This window comes from Dendrobates tinctorius, unplaced genomic scaffold (assembly GCF_039654945.1).
Source record: "Dendrobates tinctorius isolate UK_male_01 unplaced genomic scaffold, ASM3965494v1 ptg000071l, whole genome shotgun sequence".
NCBI lineage: Eukaryota > Metazoa > Chordata > Amphibia > Anura > Dendrobatidae > Dendrobates > Dendrobates tinctorius.
Genome location: NW_027361739.1, coordinates 19,387,645 through 19,402,246, shown reverse-complemented (window position 1 = coordinate 19,402,246; position 14,602 = coordinate 19,387,645). Strand labels below are relative to the sequence as shown.

Below are 14,602 nucleotides of genomic sequence, written 5' to 3'. Positions count from 1 at the left end.
AAATTCCCCAAGGGTTATAATTTCCACAAAGTGGTCACTTGAGGGGGATTCTGCTTTTCTAGCACTTAAGGGTTCTTTACATGCAATTCGCTAACTATTCTAGGAAAATTTGCGTTCCAGGAGGGAAATAGCGCTCTGTCTCTCCCGAGTCTCTCTGTATGGCTAAGTAGTACTATACAGCCACATATGGGGTATTGCCACATTCAGTAGAAATTGTGGGACACATTTTGGTGCAATTTTTTCCCATTTCCCAGTATGAAAATGTAAAACTTGGGGCTAACACACAATCTTGGTGGTAAAAATGTTAATTATTTTATCTTCACTGCCCAATGGTATAAAAGTCCATGGTGTCAATATAATCATTGCGCCCCTACATGAATTCATTGAGAGGTTTAGTTTGTAATATGTGGTCACTTATGGGGGTTTCTGTTGTGTTGGCACCTCAGGGGCTCTGCCAATTTAACATGGCACCCTCAAACAAGTGCAGCAAAATATGCACTGTAATATGGTGTTTCTTCCCTTCTGAGCTTTGCCTCAAAAGTAGTTTTCAATGACATATAGGGTATCGGTTAACAGGTGAAATTGCACAACAAGTTTTGGTGTCCATTTTCTCCTGTTATCCTTGTGAAAATAGAAAATTTGGAACTAAAAAAGATTTTTGCGGGAAAAGTGTGTTTTTTTGGTTTTTTTTTTAAATATTTTCACAGCTTAACGTGATAAACTTCTGTGAAGCACCTGGGGTTTCAAGGTGTTCAATACACATCTAGATAAGTTCACAAAGAGGTCTAGTTTCCAAAATGGTGTCACTTGTGGGGGGTTTCCACTGATTAGGCTCATCAGGGGTTCACAACATGGTGTCCACTAATTAATCCAGCAAATTTAGCATTAAAAAATTCAAATGGCGCTACTTTTCTTCCAAGCCCTGCCGTGCTCCCAAACAGTAGATTTCCTCCACATGTTGGGTATCGGCATACTCAGGATACATTGCACAACAAACTTCATGGAGCAATTTCTCCTGTTATGAAAATGTAAAATTTGGAGCTAAAAAAGATTTATCTGTGAAAAATGTGATTTTTTTTTTTTTTTTTTTTTCTTCAATTTTTTTTTTTATTTTAATTTTCACAGCTCTATGTTATAAACATCTGTGAAACTCCTGTGGGTTCAAGGTGATCAGTGCACATCTAGATAAGATCCCTAAGGCCGGGGTCACACTGGCGAGGAATACGGCCGAGTGAGAGGCGCTAAAATCACGCATTAGACACGGACAAATGATTCTCTATGGGGTCCCTCGCACCAGCCGTATATTTCTCATCCGTATTCTACGCTCCGTGCCAATCGCAGCATGCTGCGATTGTCAGCGTACTACGCCCGTAGTACGCCAATGCAAGTCTATGGGTGCGCAAAAAATACGGATTACACACGGACCACACATGTGACTTGCGAGAAATACGCACCCGGTGTCTTTTAGCAAAGCCGGCAATTCAGTGCGCTTTACAGTAAACTCATACTGACAGGTTTAATAAAGAAACGAAAGAATAGATATATACACATAGAAAATATATATATATATCTATATATATATCTATATATATGCATTCTATGTGTCTATATTATTCTTTGGTTTTTGTTAGAAACCCTGTTATAGGGCTCCATTATATGTCCATTTTGCAAGCCTGCGAGAAAATCTCGCCATACGGATTGCATACGGATTACATACGGATGCTTACATGCGCAAAATACGCGACCACACCTTGATTACGGATGACATACGAAGCACTGTTTAGGGGCCATTCATCCGTATTACGCATGCAAAATACTGACCGTATTTTGCGTCGGTTAGTGTGACCCCGGCCTAAGGGATCCAGTTTCCAAAATATTGTCACTTGATAGGAATTTCCACTGTTTAGGCACTGTTTAGGGACATTGCATCCGCTAATTATTCCAGCAAATTTTTCATTAAAAAAGTCAAATGGTGCTCCTTCCCTTCCGAGCCCTGCCATGTGCCCAAACCATAGATTTCCCCCACCTATGGGGTGTCTGCATGCTCAGGAGAAATTGCACAACAAATTGTATTGTCCATTTTCTCCTGTTACCCTTGTGAAAGTAAAATAAAATAGGTCTAAAGGAAAAATTTTGTGAAAGAATAGTAAATGTTTATTTTTTTCTTTCCACATTCCAAAAATTCCTTTGAAGCACCTGAAGTGTTAATAAACCTCTTGAATGTAGTCTTGAGTACCTTGAGGGGTGCAATTTTTAGAATGGTGTAACTTTTGGTTAGTTTCTGTCATATAGGCCCCCCAAAGTCCCTTCAAATGTGAGGTTGATTCCATAAAAAAAAGATATCGCAAATTTAGCTGTAAAAATGAGAAATTGCTTGTTAACTTTTAACCCTTATAACTTCCTAACAAAAAAAAATTTTGTTTAAAAAATTGTGCTGATGGCACGTCGTAAATTTTATTTATTACCTAGTTTGTGCAGTATGACTCTGATTTAAGGGTATAACAATTAGAAGTTTGAAAATTGCAAACTTTGACAAATTTCCGTGTTTTTTTTTTCCCAAAATAAACACAAGTCTTATCAAATAAGTTTAGCAACTATCATGAAGTAAAAAATGTCACGTCAAAACAGTCTCAGAATCACCATGATCCATTCAGTAAAAGGTATCAACTACTGAGGACTCTCAATCCTGAATATTTTTCATGATCCATTCAAGCGTTCCAGAGTTATGAACTTATAATGTGACAGTGGTCAGAATTGTAAAAATTGACCTGGTCAATAAGGTGAAAACAGGCTTTGGGGTTAATATGAGAGGGGTGAGAACTTTTTTTTTTTTCATCTGATGCGTTATTCAGGCGTCTGTGTTGCACTTATGTGTTCTATTCTTTTTTTTTTTAATTCACAGATAGTACCGAATATAATCTATATGGCTATTCACATGTTTGTGTTTTTTGTGGACCATGTGTCCATACACATCTCATGAATACATTTCTGTTTTTTTCCAGCATCATGGATGAAAAGTGCTAATACAAGTCTATGGGTCCGGAAAAACATGTATAGCACACTGATAACATCTGGGGTTTTTTTTTTTTTCGTTTTTTGCTCCCCTTTTTCTCAGAGCCATAACTTTTTTATTTTTTGTCAATATGGCCATGTACTGGCTTGTTTTTTGCAGGGCAAGTTGTACTCTTGAACAACATCATTTGTTTTTAACATATTGTGTACTGGAAAACAGGAAAAAAATTCCAAGCGTTGTGAAATTGCAAAAGAAAAAATGCAATTCCACAATAGTTTTGCTCTTTTACTATGTTTACTAAACTTTAAAACTGAGCGGCCATTATGATTCTCCAGGTCATTACAAGTTCATAGACACCAAACATGCCTAGGTTCTTTTTTATCTAACTGTTGAAAAAAAAATTCCAAAGTTTGTTTTAAAAAAAGGCGCTATTTTCCGGTACCTGTAGAGTCTCCATTTTTCGTGATCTCGGGTTGCTTATTTTTTTGCGTGCCGAATTGACGTTTTTAGTTATACACGAGTTAAATGCCTCTGTCAGAGTTTGACAGCAGCATTTAATGGGTTAACATCCGCGGGTGGATCACGATTCCACTCATGGCTGTTAGAGGCACATGTCAGCTGTTCAAGACAGCTGACGTGCCCGAAAAGATGTGGGCTCAGCGCCGGAGACCACAGCAAAGGAAGGGTGTCCGACATCGGCCTACTGTTACGCCCGATGTTGGAAAAGGGTTAAGTACAGCTCTGGTTTTTTTTTCTAACAAACCACAGCTAGGGCAGAACATTGACTGAAAATGGACAACCTTTATTGAATTGGGGCCTTTGTGTTGAATGTGGAGAAATAGATGAAAGGTGGAAAATACTGATGTCAACTCCTCTGTTTCAGAATACAATAGATTTGGATCACTCTACTGTAAGTGGAGTAAATGTTCTAGACATAACAGGACATGAGTACCAGAAGCCACATGTGCAGGTATGCTCAAACACAGACAAAACAGGGATACACGTTCTAAAGAAGAAAACAAAGGTAATGACTTTCCCTCAAGATGAACAGTTTTGACATTTTGCATCCTTTTTTTTAATTTTTAAACTAAAGCTGGGTTCAAAAAGGATGAAGATTATAAAGCATTCCTCTTTATTTATATTCTCTTTAGAATGAATTTATAATTTTGCTTCATATTGGGTTGAGTTTTTTTGTAGTTTGCTTGTCCCCCATTTCTTGGCCTAAGTGCAGGTCCCAGTGACCTCATACATTAGACATCTAGCATTTCTTGTGAATATACCATTTATTTCTGTGAACCATGATTTTGTTTTTTTCCTGTACACCACTCCAAACATCCAAGTGCTATGCAAGTACAGATGCATCTCACAAAATTAGAATATCATCAATAAGTTCATTTATTTCAGTTCTTCAATACAAAAAGTGATACTCATATATTAGAGTCATTGCAAACAGAGTGATGTATTTGAAGTGTTTATTTCTGTTAATGTTGATGATTATGGCTTACAGCCAATGAAAACCCAAAAGTCATTATCTCAGTAAATTAGAATACTTTATAACACCAACTTGAAGAAATGATTTTAAAATCCAAAATGTTGGCCTACTGAAATGTATGTTCAGTAAATGCACTCAATACTTGTTCGGGGCTCGTTTGGCATCAATGCGGCGTGGCATGGAGGCGATCAGCCTGTGGCACTGCTGAGGTGCTGAGGTATTATGGAAGCCCAGGTTGCTTTGCTAGCAGCATTCAGCTCATCTGCATTGTGGGGTCTGGTGTCTCTCATCTTCCTCTTGACAATACCCCATAGATTCACCTCATGAAGAAAAACTGCTGCTACAGCCCCGAGGCTTGTGGATAAATCCTCCATGAAATATTGGCTCCTGATGGATGAAGCATGTAAGGAGGAGTAAATCGATTCTTCAACAATGATGATGATATAGTCCACTTTCACACGATCAGTATTTGGTCAGTATTTTACCTCAGTATTTGTAAGCTAAAACCAGGAGTGAGACAGTCAGAGGAAAAGTATAGTAAAAATACGTCACCACTTCTGGATTTATCAACCTCTCCTGGTTTTGGCTTACAAATACTGAGTGAAATACTGAGCGTGTGAACATGTCCAAAAGTTTTTTTTTTATTCACAACACATTTCAGCTTTGTACTGGCATCTTTGTCAAGTGAAAAAAAATAAAAAAATAAATTTTCACTTGATAAAGACGCCAGTATGGCTTTGAAACACATTTTGAATAAAAAACTTTTTTAACACCTAAAGTGTTTCATCCAACTGGCTACAACATTTCTAAATAAACTACAGCAAAATGGTTAAAAAATAACCAAAAGAGGAGTATAAACCCTTAAAATAGTTTTCATTTGTCTTCACATGTATATAGCAGTGTTTAACCAAAACCTTAAGCTGACACATTAATATAAATAGGAGGCAGCATCCCTGTCGCCCTAACGCACATTTCGTCTTTTTAACTTCTTCAGGAGGCAGCTTAAGGTTGTGGTTAAACACTACTATATACATGTGAAGACAAGATATCTAGCCAGCATCCCTCTTTATTCCGTTTTGTATATTAATTCTCAGTGGTAGTCTTTTATAACTGTATGAATTCCTTTGTGAAGACCAAAATAAAAACTATTTTAAGGGTTTATTCGCCTCTTTTGGTTATTTTTTTTAACCATTTTCTTGTAGTCTATGATATATTGAGTTTAAGTACCCATTCATTTTTGTGGGCTTCTTTTGTTATTCTTAACATTTCTACATAAAGCATTGCATCTACACATATGCATTTCTACATAAAGCACTCACGTACACATATAAGCAATGTGTAAGTTAACCATAGACAAAAGTGTGATTGTGTTGTAATTATTGTCATTCTAATGTAATCTTAAAGTTGACATAGTAAACGTTATCATCTTTCTCCAATATATGTTATTAGGAAGACCTAACAAAAAATAACCATCAAATTAGTTGACATCATAGTATTATTATTGCCTAGAAAAAAAATGGCATTTTCAAAAATTCACAAATCAAAAAAGGGGAAAGAAAAACGGAAACTATGTGCCATAAAATAAATAAAGTTTTAATTATGCATCATTAAAATACACAGCAGTACAATACAATATATATATGGGAGCAATTAATGCAAAAATCTGGCCCATACACAGGTATAAAGGAGGCTCGAAACAAAGATTGTTATACACAAGTGTGGATCCTATAGTTCATTAATCAAAGTTTGTTATATATCAATGGTAGCCCAACTAGAATCCATAGGACTAAAAAATCCAAAAATATAAATGGAGTATATCCATGATGAATACTAAGGATCGTAAAATCATATTCTAATAGGAAGCCAATATAAGCCTCAATCACTTGGAGGCAACAGTATGCATATATCTAATCAAACAATGCATGGTGCAAAATATGAGCAAAAAGTGCTAGAGTAAATATAGCCGTGACATGCAGCAGAAAACTAAGAATCTCCAGATTATAAGAGTATATGCGTATAAAAAAAAATCCTAAACCTAGTATAACAGACAAACATGCTGAAAAGTAATGATTGTGTTGTAATTATTGTCATTCTAATGTAATCTTAAAGTTGACCTAGTAAACGTTATCAGCATGAAGAGTAGGCTATAAACAGCAACTGCAATACAGTCACAGCTTCTCCTTTCTAAATCTAAGTCACTACATACGGCACAGAGGAAGACAAACACTGAACACTGTTTACTGGCAGCTGATTCCTTCTATTACTGCATTATACATAGGGACATTTTATTGTTTTGGGGGGGGAAGTTGTAGATTTGAATGGCACCATTAAATTTATTTTTTTTTTTCTAATTTTTACTTATTTTTTAAGTCCCTGAACCTGTGATTGTCCAATTGCTTATACAACGTACTGCAATATCTCAGTATTATAGTATGTAGTGAAAACAACATTCTACTATGAAGTCCAGCCACAGCGTGGGCTTTACAGGCTGACCAAGATTGCAGGGATGGCGTCCTTGAGTAGGCACCTAGCTTCCGTAACAAACCATTGGTTCCACCCGCTGTCAGACATTGACAGTAACATTTAAGTGGTTAAACTACAGTGTTTGAGTGCGCTCCAGACGCTGTATTTACAGGCAAACACCAGCTATTTGTTACAGCTGGCATCTGCCTGGAAGGTGCGTGCTCAGCTCTTGAGCCTGCTCTATACTCTGGGAATTTATATCAGAAGTTCTATTATGCCTTATGTCAGGAAGGAATTAACTTCAGCTAGGATAAAGTGAGGTGGAACAGCGGACCTCGTGAAACAAGGTTGTGATGTAGTGGAAAAGGTCATGGATTGTCCGCGACCAACTGGATAAGGTTGGAGTACCAGGCCAGGCTAGTTACTTGCTAGAGAACCCTTGGAAGCAGTGACAATGGAGGTCCTGGAGGGACCAGATAGACTACTATAGAGGCTCTCGGATCTTGAGACTTGGTGATATAGTTTGGGAACTTGTGATTCAGACTAGACATGAGGTCCATGTGGTGGGACTTGCAAAACAGAAGCCGCGGAGACACCATCACATGTTTCTCAATGCAAGCAATGACCAGCCAGGTCTTTCCCCGGGAAGGAACAACCACGGAAAGGGCAGTCTCCAATGAAGGAAACCACCTATGCCAAAACATGGTATCCATCCACAGACAGCTGTTTCGGGGTATTGCCCCTCATCAGTGTGGAGTAGGAAACTGGCTGGTAGGAGTAATGCCTAGTAAAAGACTGAAAATGAGGATGAATGAACTCATGGAGATCAACATCCAACACTGCGGAGACACCATCACGTGTTTCTCAACGCAGTGATTCTAGAGCACTGCCCCAATCCCTTATGGGAAATATGCAAAACAGAAGCCGCGGAGACACCATCACATGTTTCTCAATGCAAGCAATGACCAGCCAGGTCTTTCCCCGGGAAGGAACAACCACGGGAAGGGCAGTCTCCAATGAAGGAAACCACCTATGCCAAAACATGGTATCCATCCACAGACAGCTGTTTCGGGGTATTGCCCCTCATCAGTGTGGAGTAGGAAACTGGCTGGTAGGAGCAATGCCTAGTAAAAGACTGTGAAAATGAGGATGAATGAACTCATGGAGATCAACATCCAACACTGCGGAGACACCATCACGTGTTTCTCAGCGCAGTGATTCTAGAGCACTGCCCCCATCCCTTATGGGAAATATGCAAAACATGCAAAACAGAAGCCGCGGAGACACCATCACATGTTTCTCAATGCAAGCAATGACCAGCCAGGTCTTTCCCCGAGAAGGAACAACCACGGGAAGGGTTGTGGTGGGACTGACAACATCTATGAGAATTCATTCTCCCAATTTGGAGTTTCTTGGCCTACAAAGTCCACAGTCCAGTTTTCCACCCCAGTAATGTACCCTGTACCATAGTCGACACAGAAAAATGGTTTTCAGTTGCAGAAAGTTGATGCAGAGGCAGGTGTCCTTCAGAGACTGAGTGGTGTGATGGTTCAACACCGCTCCCAAACTGGTGCTGGTCATCACCACCTGCCATGAAGGAGAAAGAAAGAATATATAGGAACAGAGATTAAGACTGTCAACCACTGAAAAACGTCTTTGTTGCCTGGAATGGTTACACAGAACTGACAATCCAAGGAGTCTCTAACAACTGTGAAACTGTCAAAGAGAAAACTGAATTTCACAATGTGACCAAAGCGGTGCGACACATTGGTTCCAACAATCAGTCGGTCAACAACAGCAAAACAAAAAACACCCCAGGGAAAACTTTAACAACTGTGGGCCCTTTCGGTAGGGAACAGGGAATGGACACCTCCTGCACTCACCTGGAGATGTGCCCTGCTCTTGCTAACGTCCCTATACAGGTTCTTTCACCCCATCGCCGAGCAGGATACCTAAACCCTCATTTACCCTGCTTCTATCCCAAAGTAGGGAACTGGTAAGTGAGGACACTGGTCCCACCGCTGCACTAAGACAACACAAGGAAAGGTAAGACAGACAACAGAAGGAACAGGGTAATAAATACAACACGTGCAGCAGGATTAAGACACCAGATTCCACTATTAAAGCTGAAGCACCACTGCACCCAGGAAGCTCCTTTTTCCAGCTCGGTCGCTGCAGAATGAACTAACTCTGACAGTCAGTTGATGCATCAGGTGACCTTTTAAAGGACGTGGGAGTGGTCACCACACATCAGCTAACCCAGCAGAAATGCAATTACGCCAGCAGGGGGAAAAACTGACATTAACCCCCGATGGCCTGAAAGCAAAAAAGTTTTAATCTTCCACAGATCCAAAAATGTATCGTGACACTGAAATACTGAGACCATCCTACCCAGAACCTTCATACAAGAAAGGATGGTGCACAGGGATTTGTGAAACAAGTCACTGAGGCTGGAAGAATTGAGAGCTTCTCTGGTGGGGGAATAACACTAGCCACTTGAGTGCTGAAGGTCACGTTCCAAAATTGCAGATGATGTAACATGCCTTCTGTCAGTTGATCAGCCAATTGAAGAGCAACAAGGAATCCAAAGTGATTTGGAGACTAAAAAGATTCTTATTTCTGAGTGAAGCCTTCAGAAGATGCTCTAGATAATGGATGATTGCCACTTGTCTTTCACAGAAGAACCAAACAGACATAAGGACTAGTGGGCGTGTCATGGTTAGGACATGGTTAATGTCCTGTTCTCACAGGGTTAACTTTTGCCGGCCTCTCTTTGGATCTGGGAGGGGTATTTATAATCACTCCAAACTAGCATTCTTTGTCAGTTATATTGCTGTTCTGGTGTGTCTGACCCCTGGTGTGCGTGTACTCTGCGTTGTTTGTTTGCTTCCCGTGTATGACCCGGCTTGTTCCTTCACTCTGTACTCCGTCTCTCGTTTTGGTACTATTGTCTTTTCTGGTTCTGACCTCCTGGCTTGGCTATCGTTACTCCGTTACGTTTACCCCTATTGTACCTTCTAATGCCCGTTCTGGTTTTCTGATCTATTGCTACGTCCTGACTATCCATTCTGTCTAATCCTTTGGTACTGTATTGCTATCTCGTGTTTTGACCTCGGCTTGATCTGGTTTCTGTCTCTGTCTATGCCCCCTTGGTAACATTGTCCTGTAGTTACCTTTCTAGGAGTTTCCCTGCAGCTCCTAGCTCTGTGCAGCTTAGGCCACGCCCCCAGCAGTCACGTGCTTTAGGTCCTGGAGCATGCATTGTCACCACTGCTGCCTGCTCCGTAGGTATCTTTGTGCACAGTCTTTGTACTCAGGACACGCGCACTGGCTCAGTGAGCAAGTGCAGTGCGGTGTTCCTGACAGGGAGTTGTCACTAGTCTGAGGAAAAGTGTAATAAGATGTAATTGAAGATAACAAGGTTAAAACAGAAAAGTCTGGCAGAATTTTATGACTGTTATGTGTCATATACAGTGGGGAAAATAATTATTTGATACACTGCTGCTTTTGCAAGTTTTCCCAAATACAAAGAATAGAAAGGTCTGTAATTTGAACTGTAGGTACACTTCAACTGTGTGAGACAGAATCTAAAAATAAAAACAAGAAAATCACATTGTATGATTTTTAAATAATTAAATTGCCTTTTATGGCATGAAAAAAGTATTTGATCACCTACAAACCAGCAAGAATTCTGGCTCTCACAGACCTGTTTTTCTTTAAAATCCCTCATACACTGCACTCATTACCTGTATTAATTTCACCTGTTTGAACTTGTTACCTGTATAAAAGACACCTGTCCACATAATCGCACTCCAGCCTCTCCACCATGGCCAAGACTAATAAGCTAAGGACACCATGGACAAAATTGTAGTCGTAGTCCTGCACAAGGCTGGGATGGGCTACAGGACAATAGGCAAGCAGCTTGGTACAAAGGTAACAACTGTTGGCGCAATTATTAGATAATGGAAGAAACACAAGCTGGGCTCCATACAAGATCTCGCCTCGTGGGGTAAGAATAATTCTGAGAAAGGTCAGGAATCCCCACAGAACTACACAGGACGATCTGGTCAATGACCTGAATAGTACTGATACCACTTTCCCAAACATTACCGTTGGTAATACACTACACCGTCATGTATTAAAATCTTGCAGTTCTGCTCACCCCAGAACATACAGTGGGGAAAAAAAGTATTTAATTTAGTCAGTCAGCAATAGTGCAAGTTCCACCACTTAAAAAGATGAGAGGCGTCTGTAATTCACATCATAGGTAGACCTCAACTATGGGAGACAAACAGAAAAAAAAATCCAGAAAATCACATTGTCTGTTTTTTTTTTCATTTTATTTGCATATTATGGTGGAAAATAAGTATTTGGTCAGAAACAAAATTTCATCTCAATACTTTGTGATATATCCTTTGTTGGCAATGACAGAGGTCAAACGTTTTCTGTAAGTCTTCACAAGGTTGCCACACACTGTTGTTGGTATGTTGGCCCATTCCTCCATGCAGATCTCCTCTAGAGCAGTGATGTTTTTGGCTTTTCGCTTGGCAACACGGACTTTCAACTCCCTCCAAAGGTTTTCTATAGGGTTGAGATCTGGAGACTGGCTAGGCCACTCCAGGACCTTGAAATGCTTCTTACGAAGCCACTCCTTCGTTGCCCTGGCGGTGTGCTTTGGATCATTGTCATGTTGAAAGACCCAGCCACGTTTCATCTTCAATGCCCTTGCTGATGGAAGGAGGTTTGCACTCAAAATCTCACGATACATGGCCCCATTCATTCTTTCATGTACCCGGATCAGTCGTCCTGGCCCCTTTGCAGAGAAACAGCCCCAAAGCATGATGTTTCCACCACCATGCTTTACAGTAGGTATGGTGTTTGATGGATGCAACTCAGTATTCTTTTTCCTCCAAACACGACAAGTTGTGTTTCTACCAAACAGTTCCAGTTTGGTTTCATCAGACCATAGGACATTCTCCCAAAACTCCTCTGGATCATCCAAATGCTCTCTAGCAAACTTCAGACGGGCCCGGACATGTACAGGCTTAAGCAGTGGGACACGTCTGGCACTGCAGGATCTGAGTCCATGGTGGCGTAGTGTGTTACTTATGGTAGGCCTTGTTACATTGGTCCCAGCTCTCTGCAGTTCATTCACTAGGTCCCCCCGCGTGGTTCTGGGATTTTTGCTCACTGTTCTTGTGATCATTCTGACCCCACGGGGTGGGATTTTGCCTGGAGCACCAGATCGAGGGAGATTATCAGTGGTCTTGTATGTCTTCCATTTTCTAATTATTGCTCCCACAGTTGATTTCTTCACTCCAAGCTGGTTGGCTATTGCAGATTCAGTCTTCCCAGCCTGGTGCAGGGCTACAATTTTGTTTCTGGTGTCCTTTGACAGCTCTTTGGTCTTCACCATAGTGGAGTTTGGAGTCAGACTGTTTGAGGGTGTGCACAGGTGTCTTTTTATACTGATAACAAGTTTAAACAGGTGCCATTACTACAGGTAATGAGTGGAGGAAAGAGGAGACTCTTAAAGAAGAAGTTACAGGTCTGTGAGAGCCAGAAATCTTGATTGCTTGTTTCTGACCAAATACTTATTTTCCACCATAATATGCAAATAAAATGAAAAAAAAACAGACAATGTGATTTTCTGGATTTTTTTTTCTCGGTTTGTCTCCCATAGTTGAGGTCTACCTATGATGTAAATTACAGACGCCTCTCATCTTTTTAAGTGGTGGAACTTGCACTATTGCTGACTGACTAAATACTTTTTTTCCCCACTGTATCCAGGCCTGTTGGAAGTTTGCCAATGACCTTCTGGATGATCCATAGGATGTATGGGAGATTGTCATGTGGTGAGATGAGACCAAAATAGAACTTTTTGGTATCAACTGCACTCGCCATGTTTGAAGGAAGAAGTCGGAGGAGTACAACCCCAAGAACGCTGTTCCAACCTTGAAGCATGGTGAACATCATACCTTGGGGGTTCTTTTCTGGATTGAAGCTAGGATGGATGGGGTGATATATCACAAGATTTTGGCCAACCATCAGCCTTCCCTCAGTAAGAGCATTGAAGATGGGTCGTGTCTGGGTCCTCCAGCATGACAATGACCTAGGACACACGGACAGGGCAACTAAGGACTGGCTCCGTAAGAAGCATTTCAAGGTCATCGATTGCCCTATCCAGTCTCCAGACCTGAACCCAATAGAAAATCTTTATCGGAAGCTGAAACTCAGTGTTGCCCAGCGACAGCCCAGAAACCTGAAAGATCTGTAGAAGCTCTGTATAAAGGATGAAAGAGTGGGCCAAAGCCCTGCTGCAGTGTATAAAAACTTGGAAATGAACTACAGGGAAATGTTTGATAACTGTAATTGTAAATAAAGGTTTCCGTATCAAATACTAAATTCTGTTTTTCTATTCAAATATTTCTACATCAAATACTTATTTCATGCAGTAAAATGCAAATTAATTATGTAAAAATCATACAATGTGATTTTATGGATTTTTCTTACAGTCTGCCTCTCACAGTAGAAGTTTACCCAAGATAAAACAATTACAGACCTCTCTATTCTTTGTAGGTGGGAAAACTTGCAAAATCAGCAGTGTAACATTTGTCTCCATTGTATGTCTACTGAACAGAGAAATGCATTAAGCTCCAGTAAAGTGTCAGGATGCAGGGATTTCATTCCAAATGTTCGCAATTGCACAAATCAGTTGACGCTCTTCAAGTCCAGAAGTCATCCTTCTTGGAAATTGTGAACAAGATGGGGTGGTATCATTGGGAATGTTCCAAACCTAGAGTGAAGAAAATTGCTATGGCTTAAAATTGGTTGAAAGTCTTGCATAGCTGATTGTAAGGCGAACGTTTGGATGGCATGAAGGAAAAATTCTTTTGGGGCCAGGGAGGCAAATTTGATCTTACAATACAGAGATACCACTTGTCATGATCCAAGGTGGATCTGACAAGTAAATGGACAAAGTGAACTTTTTTCCCTTTGGCTTGGTGCCAAAGTGGGTTGATTGCCCCCGGTGGCCATTAGAATTATTACACGTGGTGTCGTTTGTTCTAAAGTTGCCCCGGTGGTGGTGAGTGGTATTACACTTTAGTTTTAATGTGCACGTATTACAAATCAGGTGTGAGGCTCTATAAAAGAGTGTCAGGTGTGTTCAACCACGGTTGGTGATAGTTAGTCATTCTCAAGGAAGCCTGGGTGAAAGATGGAGCTGAACAGGAGTCCTGGGCAGCCCAGCCAGAGGGGACGGGTGGCAGCTATGGAGTCTGCAGGGAGTGCTGGCATGGATTGGTGGAGTCCAACAATGTGGTCTGCAAGAAGGGCTGGCATGGCGTGGTGGAGTCGCAGTTTATGGTGTCAGCAGGAAGTGCTTGCATGGCTTGATGGAGTGGCAACTATGGTGAGAGTTGCACTAGCATGCTGGACTTGGTTGCTGAAAACGACTCAATCAAGCATGCTGGACTTATTGGCAGAAAAGTTGGACTCAAGCATGCTGGACTTTTTGGCAGAAGCTGGACTCAACTTTGGGACTCTGTTTACTGGGCAGCTGCAACTAGTGGTGGACTCTGCTCCAAGGCTGCACTATGGTGATGGATCCGGTTATGGTGATGGATCCGGTT

At 40.7% G+C, this 14,602-nt stretch overlaps 1 protein-coding gene across 1 annotated transcript in view; it reads left to right on the top strand.

The window, feature by feature from the left end:
* The window catches only part of LOC141096125 (synaptonemal complex protein 2-like), a 244,255-nt gene that overhangs the window by 93,623 nt on the left and 136,030 nt on the right, over positions 1-14,602 (top strand). Inside the window, exon 6 of the mRNA XM_073582529.1 lies at positions 3,897-4,037. Within this exon, the coding sequence (XP_073438630.1) occupies positions 3,897-4,037 (141 nt within the window). The remainder of the gene's footprint in view (positions 1-3,896; positions 4,038-14,602) is intronic.